Raw genomic sequence first — 19,237 nt, forward strand, 5'->3', positions numbered from 1 at the left:
TATATGTATATGTAACTATGCAGATATTCATCTTTGAGGTTAGGCTCCTCCAGATGCTCACCTGAGGCAGGTGGAACCCGTATCCCTGCTTATAAAGTTCAGACATCTTTACACTCTGCTCTGTAACCCTCATAAAACCAGATCATGAGTAAAGTGTAATTACAAAGGAGGGCCAGGTCGCCGCATTACAGCCAGCATGGCTACGTGAATGGCCCTGCCGACTGTGACCGACGCCACCCACAACCCTCCATCGAGATGCCTACGTGAGTGATGTGTTGTTCTGAGGGAGGGGGTGAGCAAGTGCCCCCACCGCAGAGAGCAGTCCTGAGTCTTGGAGCTCATCTTCACACTGCGTCACAACAACAGACACAGTAAAGGGATGAGACACACCCTTCACCCTGCTGTTATGTGGCATCTTTACACAGCCTGCACCTGGTGTGATAGACCCCAGCCTCATGGATCTGGTGCTCTCAGTGAAGAACTGATGAAGAGGATTTTAGCTTCCAGCGCTTTTCATCAATATCTGAATGAGCGACTTATCTCAGCAGTGTGGTTTCTGACACACACACTTGGAACCGCACAGCTTTATGAATACACACTTACACTGAACTCACTGAACTCTGTGCTGTGACGTGTAAACGGCTTCTCGTCATATTATTAATATCCTTTGGTTTCCGTGTGTATTTTTCCTTCCTGCACTTCTGCTTAAAACCACAAGTTTCCAGCTAATAACACTTTGCCTCCTCCGTGAGTCGTCAGTCGAGTTGGTCCTTACGTTTGTTGATCTGTCTGCAGAGGTTTGAGGTTGTAAAGCTGTGTGGTTACGAGCAGCAGGAAGAAGAACAGGCGTGTTCACAGAGAGTTCCTGTTCTCAGATCACACAGGAACTATTCAGACACTGTGTCAGGATGAAGGTGAACATCTTCTGCTGCCTGTTAGCCTGCACTCTGGGCTCTAACGTCACTGCAGGTGAGACTCTTTCACTTTATTCACATTTACATATTTATAGTTTACATATAAGACTCTCAGATAATAACAGCTGTGAAGTTCAGTGTGAGACTGTGTGCTTGAATAAAGGTGTGAACGCAGCTCAAAGTGTCCGACGCGTCGTGTCAGACAGTTTTTATCTCACTGACTGTAAATCTGTCATAAAATTATCCGTCAGTCATTTTAAAGATGAACGAAGTCATTTTGTTTGGACTATAAAAAGTTAGAAAAGACTGAGTGCTTCATACGACAGTTTAACCTCCAATCAGGAAGTCAGCGTTTCCTGACTGAAGCTACGATCAGGAGGTTCTGGCTCGTTGGTCCAGTGTTTGTGTTTGTGCACTTCTGAATCGTTGCTGTATTCTTAAAGAGATTTATAAGATTTGTGCTTCCTAGTTTAGTCCTCTGGTGCTTTTGAGTTTTCTGATCAGGTTGTTTACGTTCCTCTGTGTTTCCTGTGGAAGTCAGTCTTGTCTCCATGGTTATTTACCTCTCTCTCTTCCTCACCTTCATCCATTTCCTCTTTGTGTTTCTCCTTTTTCTGCTCCGTCTGTTCTGTTTCCATGTTTCCCCTGAACAAAAACCACACAGAGCTACTTCCTGTTTTATTTTTCTAGTCCTTGTCTCATGTGCATTGTGTTCACTTTTGCTTGCCCTGTCTCGCTGTGTCTGATTGGTTCCTGCTGTCTTCCCATGTGTTTCCTTGATCACCCCTGATAGGACAGAGACCTTCCATTAGGCCTCCTGTCCTAATGTCCTCTCTCTCTGAGGACACTCCAGGGCCAAGCACAGCAGTGGGTGACTTAAACGACAGCGATGAGGAAGGAGGTCAGCCAGCCACAACAGGGAGAAAGAGGAAAGGAGATGATGAGCTGCTAGACCTCATCAGAGAGGACATGAGGCAGCAAAGAGAGGCTGAGGAGAGGAGAGCAGGGAGAGGATGGACAGACTGTTTTCACTTGTTGAAAGATTAGTTCCCAAATGAGTTATGCATCGAGAAATTTATTTATGTGAATATATTTGTTACCTTATTATATGTGCTGCATTAGTTTTATGTTATGATTAAATTGATTACAACAAACAGTAACTGAACTCGTTTTATTTACAGGTATTTGTAATATGTATGAACATAATGCTAACTTTGAACAATTTTATTTGCAGATATTTATTTAATGAGAATAAAGTAAATAACAATAAAACAAGAATATTTATAATACATGAACAATAATCAGGCCTGAGATCCTCCTGGTTAAACAAACTGGGACACTCATGTAAACCCTGCAGGCTCTGGTTCAGGAAAAGGTGGAAAAGAACATAAACAGTTTGGTATTATTTCATTTATTTTAAGTGAGCAAAGCATTATTCTAATTATTAAGCTTAAGTAAAATAAACTAATATGCTGTGAAAAGCCTTCAATTTGATACACTTCATCTGTGTAAGGGTTTTTGTGCACTCAAAAATAATCGTTTTCAGCTTTGTGACATTTTTACAGCCCATCACACACAGAGAAGTTGTTACCGTGTGTCCACAGCATCTGCAGGTTTATGGATTTCTGAAAAACTCTGTTTGTTTTTGCAGGTTTAACCCATGAAGCATTTAAGGAGGGGACGCAGGTCACTGTGCACTGTCCTCACTCTGTGGAGGGTAAAGTGAGGTGGAGCAGAGAGAGTGGAGGAAGCAGAGCTGACATACTTAGAGCTGATGGAGACGGAGAGATAAAACACATCAATGATCCACAGAAACGATACGATTCACAGGCTGACGGGTCTCTGATCATCCTCAGAGCTGCTCTCTCAGACTCTGGCAGATACTTCTGTAACCATGAAGCAGCTGTGGAGCTGACAGTGATCCCATCAGGTAACATCAGGTTTTTCTATTTCCTGTTTTAAATGCATCTCTGTTACAGGTGACATGCAAACATATTTTAAACACTTTGTCAGGTTAAATCAAATGTGTCTGTGAAGCATGAACTCCCATAATGCACCTCTCTGCATAACCGCAGAGCTTTGACACCAGGAGCATAAATCCTTCATCAGTCTCTGTGAACGCTGACAGACAGTTTGGCTCATCATCGACTCTTCACACAAAACGATCGAGTGCAGCTGAATTCAGTCAGACGATATCAGACTTTGAACGACTGTAAATATTAGACAGACAGCATCCATCATCATCATCATCATCATCCATTTTCTTAACCACTTCTTGCTGCTGTAACTTTAGTGCACAGCTTCCTGTTTAACAGTCTGCATGTTGGAAAGAATCACTTTAATGATAAATGTCATTAATTCTTCACAGGAACTAAAATAGTGAGTGTTGCAGAGAGGAGCAGCATCACTCTGAACTGTTCTCATGATGTTGGAGGATCAGCTGTTCCCACATGGAGACGAGACTCTGGAGAAATAAATGAAGGAAGGATTTCTGTTTCCACTCAGGACAAAACATTAAGTATAAGAGAAGCTGAGCCTGCTGACTCTGGACTGTACTACTGTGATGGAAAACCAGCTGTTTATCTGAACGTGACCGAAGGACAGAGATCTGACAGAGGTGAGACACATGAACCCAAAACACATTCAACTCCATGTTCAATGAGCTAAACCTGAGGGATCTGCAGCCACCAGCACATCATACTTTATAGCTCAAAGAGGAAGAAGAGCAGAGAGCAGGAGGAGTTCAGTTTAGACCTTTGAGTTTGATCAGTGCTGTCGATGACGTCACTGTGTTTGCTCCTGTATAACACAGCAGTCAGGATCCAGAAAACCATCATAATTCAGACTTTTAACAAATACAGTATCCAATCATTCTTTCCAAATCTCAAAATATTATGAAATGTTTTTGTTTTTTATTTCTAGAAATTGTATTTTTTTGAAAACATGCATTTTATTTATTTACAGTATATATTTGGCTAAAATTCGTATGTGTAATTCTGTCAGTCTTCCTCATTTTCAGTTTATGAAATTATATTCTCTGTTGTATTCTCAAGATAATAAAACAACCTCAGAAACAACCTCAGCAACAATAACTACAACAGTTACTCATCAGCCAGCAGTGACGTCTGCTCCGTCAGGTGTGATTCCAACAAAGACATCAGTCAGCTTCACAGGTTTAAATGTATAATTCTCAGTCACATGTACCCAAAAATCAGTTCTGCTGTTTACAGAAAGTATAAATGACATTTCTGTTTGAGGTACGATGCTCTGTAAGACAAACTCAGCTGTTCTGAATTACATTTTAAAAAACACTGCTCAAAAAATTAAAGGAAGACTTTGAAAACACATCAGATCTCAATGGGAAAAACTATTACTGCGTATCTATAATGTGAACGAGTGTGTTAGCAATGGAAGGATGCCACATCGTTTGATGGAAATGAAAATTATAAACCGACAGAGGCTGAATTCAAAGACACCTCGAGACACAGCAAAGCTTCCAGCTATGACACGTGTTCAATGTGCCACAGCTGGAGAAGCTGAACCTGTGCAACCTCTGGAGGGTCCAGTATCACCCAATGCTACCAGTAGAGACACTGACCTTACCAGGATGTCAAACTGGTGAAAACAGACAGAAAAGAAGAGGAGGAAACAATGTCTGAGACTTTCACCTGTAAAACTGTTCCTGTGTTGGAGGTCGTCTCATTGTTGCCCCTCTAAGTACTCCTGCTGCTTAACTGTGCATCAACATCTCACCTGATGCTAGACTCTGAAGTGCTCCTTTAGGTTTGTGGAGCAGTGTACATGATATTAATAAATAGTATGTAGAGTCGATAATGTTTGTTTAATAATTGCATCATGACCTCGGATAATTATTCTTTGTCCTGCTTTTCCAGCCAACCATCATCTGTTTGTTTTGGGGATCCGAGTACTTGTTGTGTTCGTCTGCAGCCTTGTTCTCGTCATCATTTACTTTATTTGGAGACACAAGTCTAAAACACGAGGTGAGTAAAGTAAAACGTGCCCAGAATCTAAAACAAGGTGCTGTGGTTTAGCTGATTTATGTATTTGTTTAGACACTTTATCCTGATCAGTCTCACACCTTTGTTTCATGTTCAGCTGAAGTCTAGTTTAGTTTCCTGCCTTCACTCTGTCTGCTAACAGCTAACACATTAGCCACCTGGGCTAGCACGGTTCAGCTAACAGATCTGAATTTTGTTTACGGGACTTTTTACTCCTTCTTGACATTTTGTTCACCACTGTGCACAGATTTCATTCAGTAAACGAAGAGTTTAATAAAACAAATTTTAAAACTTACAATAAATAAAATATAGGGTGGGTGTGCTGTTAGCAACTTAACTTTGCAGTCAAGCTAAGATAAGGTGACCAAAAAAGAGGACCAGTCATGAGGAACTTTAATGATACTGTTTGCTTAAAGAAAAATTTAACATATTTAAACGAGGCCTTCTCTGTGCGGTTAATGAAAGGTGAAACAAAAAACCTCATATAGGCTTTTATAAGTCAACAAGAGCAAAAAAAAACAACTTAAAAACCTCTGGAATTAAATAATGGTACAGCAATAAGGCCTCATCTGTATAAGAAAAATTTACCAGTACTGGGACAGTACGAGGGAAATTTCTTTTGCAGTTCGTCTGAAAAGCTGCAGTTGCCCTTTGGCATCTTTTAAACATCATCAGGCGCTTTGCTGCGCGCTTTCTGTCCCATCTGAGTGCAGAACAACAACTCCCAAAGCAGCAGCTCGGGGATGACGTCACATATATTTCCTCTGTAGGAAAACATTTTCATCAATCTCAAAAATCCCCCTGGACGCTCCGGACAGAACGTGAAAAGTGGACATGTCCGGGGAAAAGAGTAGTTTTGCATGATTGACTGTCCAAAACGATTCATTTTAATCTCACGCTGGACCTTCTGCAACCCTAACCCACGGCATGAGAACAGGTTGAGATCCAAAATTCTAGGTCACCTTATTCATCAGCTGAAAATGTTCAATATCATTTTAAAAACTGAATGCTGACTCAGTTTAACAGTAAAAGCTTCATAAGCAGCCACAGTCCAGTTTAACTTCAGTTATCAGAGCTTGACGTCATCACAGGCAGCGTGTTTTAAACTTTAAAGGAGGAACTGACTCTGATGTGTCTGCAGGGGATGACAAACAGCTCCACGTCTATGATGAGACACCAGCTGCAGCAGAACTTCATCTTATAAATGGTGAGACGTGAGAGTGAAGCAGCTGTGACTGATCTAAAGCTGAGCCCCACACTTTCATCTTTGCTTCTGTTACACTTACAGTCTGTGTATTATTGCACGATCTACTGTACAATATAAAGCGCCTTCAGCCGACTGTTGTTGTGATTTGGTGCTTTATAAATAAAATTGAATTGTGTAACATCACTGTTTTGAGTTGGTAGTTACTGATTAACAGATTCCAGCAACAAATAAACCGATTAAATTCTTCCTGCTGATAGTTAATCGTGTTAATTAATTCAGCGTTCTTTCTCAGGAGCAGCGCCTGCATCAACACACTGACAGACCCTCCAGGTAAATGTGGAGTTGTTGGTTTGATGCTGCTGTTCATAAAAACACACACTGGATGGTTTATTAACAGTAAAGGATTAAACTGAAGAAAACATAAGGAAAAAATGGATTCGATTTTTTAATATATTCTTTAACACATAGTGAGTGAAGAAGAAACCCCCATTGCATCATGGGAATCCCCGGCAGCCTACGTCTATTGCAGCATAACTAAGGGAGGATTCAGGGTCACCTGGTCCAGCCCTAACTATATGCTTTAGCAAAAAGGAAAGTTTGAAGCCTAATCTTAAAAGTAGAGATAGTGTCTGTCTCCTGAATCCAAACTGGAAGCTGGTTCCACAGAAGAGGGGCCTGAAAACTGAAGGCTCTGCCTCCCATTCTACTTTTAAATACTCTAGGAACAACAAGTAAGCCTGCAGTGTGAGAGCGAAGTGCTCTAATAGGGTGATATGGTACTACAAGGTCATTAAGATAAGATGGGGCCTGATTATTTAAGACCTTGTATGTGAGGAGCAGGATTTTGAATTCTGGATTTAACAGGAAGCCAATGAAGGGAAGTCAATACAGGAGAAATCTGCTCTCTCTTTCTAGTCCCTGAAAATAATCTCTCTTGTTTAATAGTTGTTTCAGTTTTTGAGCAAATCAAATTCAGGACAAACAACATGAGCAGTTATTGATGAGTCTGAGTGCTGCAACCCAGAGAAAAGCACTGAACTGTGAAGTCATGTTATTTATATGATTCTTACACACTCGTCTCACTTTTGCTTATGAATCACTGACTCAGAGTTTAATCTGTGAATATCTTTCAAAATGTACCAAATCTAACAGCTTCTCAGTAATCATGTTTGTGTTTTTATAAACTCCTCTAATCGACTGCAAAGCAAAGAGAGCTTCATGTGGAGCCAAGAAGGAACAGAGTAAAACACAAGTTTGACACATCTCATCATTTAATGTTGTTTGTTTTTACTACACAAACTGAAGACACCAGATACATGAAGCAGGATATCTGAATTATAAAGAAGATAAATCTAAATATGTTTTATATTTCAGATTCCTGGAAGTCGTCACCGTTTGCTTTGAAGTCCGGTTGGTATCATGTCAGTCATCAGTGTGACTCAGTGATGACACACCTACACCACACACAGCCTTTGCTGCTTCTGCTCTCTCATAAATATAGAAAATGACCTCATTTTCCCTCCTTATGGCTGCTGATCTTGGTTTTTGCACCATATTAAAGTCCAGTGTGTTCTGTGCTGACAGATATTTACAGTGAAACTGAAAAATCTTCAGTTTTTTCTTTTGGGGGTTTTATTGTTGTGTAAAATTAAAACACTGAAGCAGTCATGATACTGGCTATCGGGCAAACCGTGCATTTGCCCGGTGGGCCGATGGTGATTTTTCGTTTTTATGGGTCGATGGGTTTTTTTGTCTTTTTTTTTTCTGTAACGGTATAAAAACTGAGAGGTGGTGGATTGGCCAGATGCTGGCCGGTGTGTTAAAAATAACTCAATTGTTTGGTGGTGGCTATGTTGGAGCTTCCACAGAGGCCAGCAGGTGGATGAGGGAAAGGGGAGGCAGGAGGAGGAGAGACCCGAGGCGGCCGCCGGTCCGAGTGTCAGGTGAACTGAACTTCAGGTAAGAAGTTATGACCTGCAGTCTATCTGGGTCAGATATAAACCAAGTTTAGGTGGAGTTTATTTCCATTGTGCTGACTTTTTACAGTCAGTTACAATAACTTGTACTGCGTACTAGCTAGCATGAAGGAGTTTCTATACAGCTGGGTGGGTGCTATGATGTTACTGATAGTGAACTTTATTTTATTCATGAGGTTAGTTAGTAGAGTTGCCAACCGTCCCCTAAAAAGACGGAATCGTCTCGTATTCAGAGAAAATATTACGCGTTTCGTGTTGAGCTGAAAAGGAACACAGTTTGTCCCGGACTTCAGAAACACACAAAGCTGGATTTATTCTGTCTTTGCTGCACAGCTGTCTCTTCTTCTCTCATTCTCTCCCCTCCCTCTCCTGTTGCTACTTCAATCATGAAACTGATTGTGAGAGATACAGATATTGACGGGGTCGGGTTATATTAAAAAGTATAAATTGTTATACTTTGTTCATTGGTTCAAAGGTACCCCACACTTCTTTTTTTGCTTGTTTGTTCTGGTGTATTTTTCATTTGAACTGTTATTCTGCCAGAGCACTCATATTTACAAGACGGCATTGAATGCCTCATGGGTGTGTCAGGAAATCTCTTGTGTACGTATGTTCCTTGAAGGGGTTTTGGAGTCGTTCTTTTTCCACCGCAGCCAAGGGCTAGGAGTTGAAGAGGAGCTGCTGTTTTTGTCATTTATCTGATTGTGAAAATAAAGCACATGCAGTGAGAAAGCAACTCCCGGAGTCATCCCTGCCTTAAAGCTGCAACATATCATGGCGAGCCAGCCAGGAGGAAGGTTTGAAGAACTTCCAGCGCTTGAGTGAAGCAGAGGCCTGGTTAGCACCATTAGCGGCTAAAGTTAGCGCTACCGCACCGCTGAAGAAAAACCTTTCTCCAAGCACCGGACCTAAAATCTAACGGACTAAAGACAAGCTTGTGAGTACCCACAATGGAGGTAGAAGCCCTACGAGATAAGATCACCGCCACACTCTGCCAGCTAAGTCGTGATCAGCTCATAGAAGTGGGTTATAATGTGAAAGGCTTTGCTACACCGCTAGATGAGCCCACAAAAGACACTTCCAGACGCCACCTAATGAAAGTTATAGAACATAAACTGGACGAGGTGGAAAACAGTTATACACAAGACGATGGTGTACAGTTTGTGAAAGAACTTTTATTGTTTTTGGGCGAATATAAAGCTAAAGACAATGCGGCCGAGAGTGATTTTTCCCGCCTTTCAGACGAAAGAGACAAGTATGACGAGCTGCAGGAAGAAATTAGAGCAATAGGGCAGAAACTCAAGATGGCAGACGCTGCCCTGAGCCCCAGCCAGAACCTGCCGTCTTCTAAAGTACCAGAGGTGACAATTCGCAGGGAGTTTCGCATCTGTGGCCAAATAGGAGAGGGAGGGCAGCGCGATTGGCTGTCCTATACCAACCTGCTGCATCAGATGGAAAATGGACTCCGCAAGGGCCACAGTGAGTCAGAAGTTATTGAAGCAGTGATAAGAGCCATCAATCCAGGTCTCAAACTGCGTGATATGCTTGAAATAAAGACTGATTTGACACTCACACAGTTAAAGACAATATTGAAAGGACATTACAGAGAAGATGACACATCTGATTTGTACCAAAAACTGATAAATATTTCTCAAGATCCAAAAGAGTCAGCTCAAGACTTTTTATTCAGAGCCATTGAGCTTAAAGATCGCCTCCTGTATGCATCCAAGGACAAAGAAGCAGAACACTACAGTCGGGACCAGGTAAAAAGGAAGTTTTTGAGATCAGTGGGTACTGGGCTGCAAAATGACAACATAAAGTTCCAGATTAAAGCCCTTCTTGACAACCCAGATGTGACTGATGAAATGCTGATTGAGAAACTAAATGAAGCTGCAAATCTCGAGACGGAAAGACTGAACAAGTTAAAGAGGAACAATACAAACCACCAAGAATCAATGAGCTGCATACTAGAGATGAACCACACAGCAGCTCACAGATCCCCGCCACCAAGCAAGACAAGAAAAATCATCCTCCACCCGAAATGCACGACCTGGTGAAAGAGCTGAGGAACGAGGTTGCAGAGGTGAGGCAGATGGTTCTTGCCTCCCGGAACGCTGGCAAGTCGCAGGCTACAAAGAGGACATCAGATGCTGCCGCGGACACCCGGAGGAAGAAAGGCTGCAGGACCTGCCAGAGCAACGGAGAGGGAGACAACTGCACCCACTGCTTTAAGTGTGGCCAGCCCGGCCACATCTCCAGGGGATGCCGAGCTCCACTTCAGCTGCAGGGAAACGCCAGAGGGCCACTGCCACGGGACCAGCAGTGACCCCACCACCACATCAGGAGTCCCGCCGCTGCGGTTGCTGCCACCAGAGGGAGTCGGTCAGCACCCCACTCCAGAGGTGTGCAGGCTGCTCATCTGTCAGTTACTGTTCTAAAGCCTGTCAGGGACAACACTGGCACCATCACAAACATGTATGTAGAGCGGTGAGGCTAGTTGAACAACATTTGAATGAAAGAGAGAAAAAGGGGTGGTTGTCACACATGGGATATTCTGACCTTCTATCAGATAAGCAAGGACAAAAACTAGTGAAACTGATTGGTAGGCGGAAAATGGTGAGATGCACTTTTGATAATGTACCAGTCACTGCATTGTGGGACACGGGTACACAGGCTACAGTAATAAATGAGAACTGGAGAGTTGAGCACTTACCTCACACCACTATCAGGGGGATTGATGAACTCTTAGGATCAGAACCATTAAATGGGCTTGCAGCTAATCAGACAGAGATACCATTTATGGGGTGGATCCCTGTAGAGTTTAGACTGACTGGGGTGGAGACAGCCAGCTCTAGCCTCCTAGTGCCTGTATTGGTCTCTAGTGACGCAAATGTAGCTCAGGATCCTATTATTGAATATAATGTGATAGAGGAAGTCATCAACGAGCAACTTAAACAACAGGGCGTTAAAAACAGTGACTGTGCTGCAAACATTGTGAGTAGTGCTTTTGGTATTGACACCGGATCTGCTAAGACTTCCAGTTGATAGAGACACATCGAACAGCCGCGGAAGAGATCCAAGTCAAGACAGGGCGGAGTAAAGTTGTCTTAGGCCCTAGTGAAGCTGCTACCATTCGCTGTCGCACACGCATACAGGCTGACGAGGACACTGTAATGTTATTTTGCCCTGTTCTGAACCCCAGCCTGCTTGAGGGGCTTCATTTGCAGGAAGTACTGTTTAAAGTAAAAAGGGGCAACTCAGCCATGGTCCCAGTATCTGTCACAAACACCACATGCCATAATATTACTGTAGATTCGCGTGTTGTCCTGGGGCACATTGAGGGCGTAAAAGCAATATACCCAGCTGCCCTAAAACCTGTAGAAACGCCAACAACTAAAACAGCAGACGATGCAGGTATTGAAGTCCCATTAGCCCCCACAGGTGACACAAGTGGTGTTTGGGATCCTCCTGTAGTTCTAGACCATCTAATGAGCGGGCAACAGGCGGCGGTGAGGATGATGCTCAGGGAGGAATGTAAAGCTTTTGCCAAAGATGAAAATGATGTAGGCTGCATTCCTAGCCTTCGGATGCACATCACTCTCAACGACCAAACACCAGTTCAAAAGACTTACAATAGTGTGCCTAAACCTCTGCATCAGGAAGTAAAAGCTTACCTGCAGGACTTGATCAATAGGGGGTGGGTCACAAAATCAAAGTCGCCTTATCCGTCACCGATAGTCTGTGTTAGGAAAAAGTCCGGTGACCTCAGACTTTGTGTGGATTATCGAGAACTTAATCGCAAATCGGTGCCTGACAGACATCCTATTCCTAGGATACAAGACATGTTGGACAGCCTTACTGGTAGCTCCTGGTTTACAGTACTAGACCAGGGAAAGGCTTATCATCAAGGATTCCTAGACGAAGACAGTCAGCCACTCACTGCATTCATCACCCCCTGGTGTTTGTACCAGTGGGTTAGAATCCCATTTGGACTCAGCTCCGCCCCAGCGGAGTTTCAGAGGAGCATGGAGGAGTGTCTTTGGGGTCTGCGTGATGATATCTGTCTACCGTACCTTGATGACAATTTGGTCCACAGTAAATCTTTTGAGGACCATGTTGAGCATGTAAGAGCCGTGCTACAAAGGTATCAGAAACATGGGGACAAACTTAATGTGAACTGTTCAAGCCTAAGGTCAGGTTTTTGGGTAGAGTGGTGTCAAAAGATGGCCATAGTATGGATCCAGCAGAGGTCGCCTCCGTGATGTCACTTAAAGAGAAACACCCTAGTACAGTGGGGGAAGTGAGACAGATTTTGGGCTTCCTATCTTATTATAGAGCCTATATACAGGACTTTTCATGTATCGCCAAACCCTTGTATGAACTGCTAGCAGTCCAAACAAATGCTAAAAGTAGCCCACAAGACTTAAAAACACAGAACAAGAGAAGGAAGGAGAAAAACAAACAGGCTAAAGGACAGTTGCCTTCATCAGCCCCTGTGAAATGGACAGAGTCACACCATCAGGTTTTGTCTTACTTAGTCAATAAACTGGCCAATCCTCCGATCCTAGGCTACCCTGACCTAAACCAACCATTTGTGCTTCATACTGATGCTTCCCAAGCAGGGTTAGGAGCAGTGCTCTACCAGCACAGTAATGGCAAGTTAAGGGTTATAGCTTATGGATCTAGAACGTTAACCCCGCCAGAAAAAAATTACCATATGCATGCTGGCAAACTAGAGTTTTTAGCTCTCAAATGGGCTGTCTGTGAGCGCTTCAGAGATTATTTGCTGCATGCGCCATCTTTTGTGGTTTATACAGATAATAATCCACTCACCTATGTGTTAACGACAGCAAAGTTGAATGCATCAGGTCAGCGTTGGGTGGCTGAGCTCGCAGATTTCAACTTTACGATAAAATACAGGCCAGGAAAAACAAATGCAGATGCAGATTTTTTATCCAGGATGCCCCTCGATTTTGAGGACTATATGAACTGCTGTACACAAACGGTTAACCAGGACGTGGTTGCAGCCTCACAGCAGGGCGTATTAGTGCAGCAAACAGAAGCTCTGATGTTTAACGCTGTCTCCTTCCACACCCTTCAGCATCACACACGAGCAGAGGAACTGTTGGACATGATTCAGCCAATACCGAGAGAGGAAATCTGTGCAGCACAGCGGCAAGACCCTGTGATAGGTAAAATGTATGAGTCTGTAGTGCAAAACAAAAGGCCCACCACACAGGAAATTAAAACTGAGAGCACTGAGTTTAAAGCATTGGCTAGAGAGTGGAGCAAACTAAAAATCAGAGAGGATGGAACTATGTTCAGAGAGACTCGACACAAAAAACAACTAGTTCTCCCCTCAGTTTACCACCCACTGGTGCTCAATGAACTACACAAACAGATGGGTCACTTGGGATCAGAAAGGACCCTAAATTTAATTCGGGATCGTTTCTTTTGGCCCAAGATGCAAAGAGACATTGAACACTTTGTCAGTAATGTTTGTGAGTGTCTCAAACAGAGGAAGCCAAACAGGCAGGCGAGGGCACCTATGTTGAGCATAGAGACCACTCACCCATTTCAGCTGGTTTCAGTTGACTTTTTGCACCTAGAGGAATGCAAGGGGGGGTGTGAATACATACTTGTAGTTATGGACCACTACACCCGCTTCGCTCAGGCCTACGCAACTACAAATAAGTCAGCTAAGACTGTAGCAGAAAAACTATTCAATGATTATTGTCTCAGGTTTGGTTTTCCAGAAAAATTACACCACGATTTGGGGCGAGAGTTTGAGAATAGACTATTGCACCATTTAAAAGAACTGGCTGGTGTTAAAGGGTCACACACTACTCCTTATCACCCCCAAGGAAATGGGCAGACCGAAAGATTCAACAGGACTCTGCTCTCTATGTTAAGAACCCTAACAGAGGAACAGAAAAGAGACTGGAAAAGCCACCTCCATAAAGTGGTACATGCCTACAATTGTACTGTTAATGAGGCCACTGGCTACCCTCCTTTTCTCCTAATGTTTGGTAGGTCACCACGTTTACCGGTCGACCTTCTCTTTGGCATTGAGCAGGAGGACAGTTCAGGCTCCTACCAGGACTATGTTGACAGATGGAGAAGGAGAATGGCTGAGGCTTACATGGTCGCCTCCAAAAATGCAGCTAAGTCGGCTGATCGAGGTAAAAAGCAGTACAACAAAAGTGTGCATGGTCCATCACTTCAACTAGGGAGTCGTGTCCTTGTTAGAAATGTTGTGGAGAGGGGTGGACCAGGTAAAATCCGCTCCTACTGGGAAGACAACATCTACATCATTAAAAGCCAAAAGGGGCAGGACAGTCCTGTGTTTGAGTTAGAGCCAGAGAATGGTAAAGGCAGGACAAGGATTTTGCACAGGAATATGTTGTTGCCTTGCGATTTCCTTCCACTCCAAGCAGATAAGGAGGCAACTGTAACTAGTACTAAAACGAGGAAAAGATATTATAACAAACGGAAACAAACATGCATGACTCAGACACAAGTGAGGAGGAGGAGGACACAGATGAGTTTTCTGATGCAGTTTTCACCTGGCCTTATCCTGAGCCTCAGTGTTCACCTACATTGGACCCCACAGCAGCAGAGTTTATGCCACTAAGGGACGGGGGTGAGCCAGATGAGTTTCCTCACATGTCAGGAGATGGCCAGGGGGACCCCAGCCAAACTGATGAGGGGAAGATGGACAATATGGAACCAGAGGATGTGGCTATTGTGGGTGCAGGGGAGGTGGACAGCAGCTCTGATGTCGAAGAGGCTTTGGAAACAGACCAGCCAAGTCCACACCCAAAGAGAGAAAGGAGGAGACCACAGACTTTGACCTATAGTAAACTTGGACAACCAAGTCTTGAAGAAAGAATAGTGGCCACCAAATGTGTAAATATTCAAGGTTACTGGCGACCTTGGTAAAAGGGGAAGATATAATGTTTACACTTTGTACCCCTATTTCAGATGGTAACAAATGTACCTATATTGACTGAAATATTGTGACACATGGATTGCAGGCCGAACATGTGTATGAGTAAAGGGAAGATGCTTAGTGTTGAGATGAGATGTCGACAACGTTAATGCCCTTACAGGAGAGTACAAATAGCATGGTAATTTGATAGATTGAATGTTGGACTAAAAAAAAAGCTGTACTGATTATATCAGGAGTATAGTGAACTTTATTTTATTCATGAGGTTAGTTAGTAGAGTTGCCAACCGTCCCCTAAAAAGACGGAATCGTCTCGTATTCAGAGAAAATATTACGCATTTCGTGTTGAGCTGAAAAGGAACACAGTTTGTCCCGGACTTCAGAAACACACAAAGCTGGATTTATTCTGTCTTTGCTGCACAGCTGTCTCTTCTTCTCTCATTCTCTCCCCTCCCTCTCCTGTTGCTACTTCAATCATGAAACTGATTGTGAGAGATACAGATATTGACGGGGTCGGGTTATATTAAAAAGTATAAATTGTTATACTTTGTTCATTGGTTCAAAGGTACCCCACACTTCTTTTTTTGCTTGTTTGTTCTGGTGTATTTTTCATTTGAACTGTTATTCTGCCAGAGCACTCATATTTACAAGACGGCATTGAATGCCTCATGGGTGTGTCAGGAAAACTCTTGTGTACGTATGTTCCTTGAAGGGGTTTTGGAGTCGTTCTTTTTCCACCCCAGCGAAGGGCTAGGAGTTGAAGAGGGGCTGCTGTTTTTGTCATTTATCTGATTGTGAAATAAAGCACATGCAGTGAGAAAGCAACTCCCGGAGTCATCCCTGCCTTAAAGCTGCAACATGATCAATGATCAGCTGATCGTCTCTCTTGCTTGTTTATCGCCCACTTTGCGCCAGAAAGAGGAAACCAGTGGATGTCGCGCTAAACAACAGCACGTTTAAGCTTGATCAGCTGTTGTTAGAATTTATTTAATATTAATTTCTAGTATCAGCTGATGTTTGCTGGAGCCACAGCTGTAAAGCTGCTGGTCATGATGTCGGTTTGGATATGTGGTGAGAGGGAAACATGAAGATGAAACCAGGAGATGTCCTTACTGAATCATCAGAGCTGAACAGGTGATGGAGAAACAGGTTTACCTTTTAGGTGACATGAATGAGTTGAAGTTATGAACTGTTTCTGAGAGACAAATAACACCAGGATCCTTTTCTAAGTAGCTGACAGCTGGTAACTGTGCAGGGGCGGGTCTAGCAAAGTTTAGCCAGGGGGGCCAGGTAGGGCATTAACAGGGAAAGGGGGCACAAAGAAGTACTTTCTTATTCTCATTTAAAATGTCTATATTTTTTTTTTATTAAATAATTATCCGAATCTTACAACAAACGTTTTCATCTGATGTCAAATGTATAGAAATCCATTATTGTACATAATAATTTTTTTTCAGGGTCCCATCATAATTTCTTCAGAAGTAAGTACTGTATATGATGCCGGTATTTTCCCACATTTTCTAGATTCTGTACCAGTACTGTGTGTAAAATGCCATCAAAAAGTCAATTAAGTTTTATTCTTTCTCACCTGTCTTTCTGTCGCCTTTCACTTTTTAAAGGCTGCCATGTTAGAAAAAATATTTTACCCTGCCATGCTGTTTATTGATAAGATAAGATAACCTTTATGATTTCATTCACCATTTTGATGTGGTAAATGAATAGTTTATGAAAATATCTCTAAATCTGTCATTTATTATTTTTAATATTCAGTAATGATCATGTCTCACCTCCAGTCTTCTCTGTCTTAATGTGAGGTTTCCTCCATGTGTTTCCACCAGGAGGTTAACTCGACCAAGCAGTCTTTGGGTTTCGGCCAAGTACTGTTTAGAATACCAGAATAGGGAGGATGGTGTAGGTTTAGGTTTATTAGACTGATACATATATACCAGCAAGACAGTGTACGTCACTGTCACAACAGCGTTTGTTTTCATTCAAAGGCTTTATGGTTTTAATACCTGGTGGGCGGGTCTCTAGTCAAAATGGCCGATTTTTGGTCCCAGTCCAGCCCTGACATCAGCTGTAGTCTAAAGAAATCATTTCTGATCCTTCAGCAAACACATCTGTCTGACATCATCGGAGATCATTTTTTAGGTTCATTTGTTTCCACTGTTGTCAAAGGTGTTGAACTGTCACCAGAAAACAGTGTGGAGCAAACAAGTGTGCATGAGTGTGAGGAAATACACACAACGGGAAAAGCAGAAATGCATCTTTATATTTAGAATTCACACGTCAGAGTCAAAGAAGTCTGTGTGTGGGGTGGAGTGCTATCATTCAAAGACACAAGTCTGCAGCTTCTGTTGTTTAAAATGTGAGCTGAGGATGAGTTTAATTACCACGACACCAGGTGCCATTAACGAGGAGGTTACATTAAAAAGAGCGTCCTGTGTGAAATCTTGGACAAATCACACGTCAGCGATAAAAATGAGGTCATGCCCCGGGGCGGTACTCTTTGCAGGGTCCTGCCTCCAATCAACTCACCTGTGAGTCGTGAGCTCGTCAGCAGCCGCTCCTCCAGGTAGCAGCTGCTGTCAGTGTGACGATCCAGGGAAGACCGTGTCGTTGGTGAAGCCTTGACTCTGGACTCTAATGTTGTTTCTCCTCCCTGTGCAGAGCTTCCCAGGATTTCCCTCCTGACTGGGATGATCCTGCCTGAGCGTTGATACTGGATGTCTGCTTCTCCCTGGAGCACAGCTTCTATTTCCACATTTGTATGAAGCATGTTTTTGGTGAAGTCACTGTAAATAAAGGCTGACTGTGATTCTCCTGAGTGTGAGTCCACTTCAGTGTCCATGACATTATGATACCAATGATAGCCTGTAGAGACCAGACTGATAAAGCTGCTGATATCATGGAGGAAGGTAGATGTGTGATGTGTGGACGGGAAACAAGGCCGACACTGGAGGTGGATGCTAGCTGTTCTTCCATGGTGCAGATAGAAATGGAGTAGGGGAAACTTTGAAGGTGGAGCATGTGAACAGTGTTGTGGAGGGTCAGACAGGATCATATAGCAAGCGCTCCCCGCGGGACGAGTGGTGATTGAAGCAGACCTCTGACATCCAGGTGCAGGGAACAGAGGTGACGCGAGGTGTTGGATGGGCTTGGTGTTGCAGAGAGAAATGCAGAAGGACAGAGGGTGGATTTATGGAAATGACTGTGACGGACATGTTTGTAAGAGGGAGGAACAGGGTGGAGGTGATGTAGGAGGAAGGTGCACACAGGTGGGCTACATCTAATGCAAAAAAAGGAGTGTGAAAACTAGGAGACTGTAAGGTGGTGTCAGGGGAGGATGTATATCTGTGCAGCATTGGAAGGTCGTCTGTAGGATGAAGAAGAGGAAGTGAGTGAAGGTTGATAGCTCGGTGGTAGCTACAGCAAAGACGACGGCTTACAGTGACCTTTATGGAGAACAGAGATTGTATTTGATTGGGTAGACAGAGATCACACTGGAAAGGAAGTGCAGCAGGTTGGAGCGGTCAAGGATGGAGATGGAAATGTGCTAACGAGCGAAGGGAGTGTGCTGAGAGAATGGAGCTAATGAACGAAGAGACAGAGAGAGGAGGACAGATGGAGGATGGATCAGGAAGTTCAGAGGACGAGTAAGGAGGATGTGAGGGCAGCCATGAAGAGGAGGAGGCAGCTGGTCCTCATGACATACCTGTGCAGGTATGGAGGTGTCTGAGAGAGAGGGCAGTGGACTGTTTGACCTGATTATTTAACCTGTTCAGGAGTGAGGAGGTGTACTGGTACACAGAGGGATAAACTGATGGTACCATGAAGATTGTGGGAAACACAGCTGTTGTTGAAGCTACGCTAAGAAGACATGAGTCCTTCTGCATTTCTCTCTGTAACTCCAAACCCACCCAGCACCTCTGTTCCCTTCACATGTGCGACAGTAAAATGGAGCCATCATCACTGCTGCTGGTGCTCCAACTGATGAGGTTTGTGTTGCAACATCATGAGACACAGGCAGCAGCTGACAAAGCAGCATTATGCTGAGCAGGAGATTACCCTTCAAAATAAAGCAGGAAGCACAGTGGGACACAGGAGGAAATGCAGCCACACTCATCGATGTGTGAATCAGTGACTGGTCTGAGTGTCCTTCAGCCCCTCAC

The 19,237-nt window shown here is 43.4% G+C and overlaps 1 protein-coding gene across 1 annotated transcript; it reads left to right on the forward strand.

Annotated features, from left to right (window-relative positions):
• Positions 1-873: 873 nt before the first annotated feature.
• LOC134616514 (uncharacterized) lies at positions 874-6,209 on the forward strand. Its single transcript, XM_063461362.1, has 5 exons — positions 874-969; positions 2,566-2,844; positions 3,283-3,531; positions 4,808-4,915; positions 6,075-6,209. Exons 1-5 carry the CDS (start codon positions 909-911, stop codon positions 6,149-6,151), a joined length of 774 nt encoding a protein of 257 aa, XP_063317432.1. The 5' UTR covers positions 874-908; the 3' UTR covers positions 6,152-6,209.
• The last annotated feature ends 13,028 nt before the right edge of the window (positions 6,210-19,237 follow it).

This window comes from Pelmatolapia mariae, linkage group LG3_W (assembly GCF_036321145.2).
Source record: "Pelmatolapia mariae isolate MD_Pm_ZW linkage group LG3_W, Pm_UMD_F_2, whole genome shotgun sequence".
In the NCBI taxonomy this organism is placed as follows: Eukaryota; Metazoa; Chordata; class Actinopteri; order Cichliformes; family Cichlidae; genus Pelmatolapia; species Pelmatolapia mariae.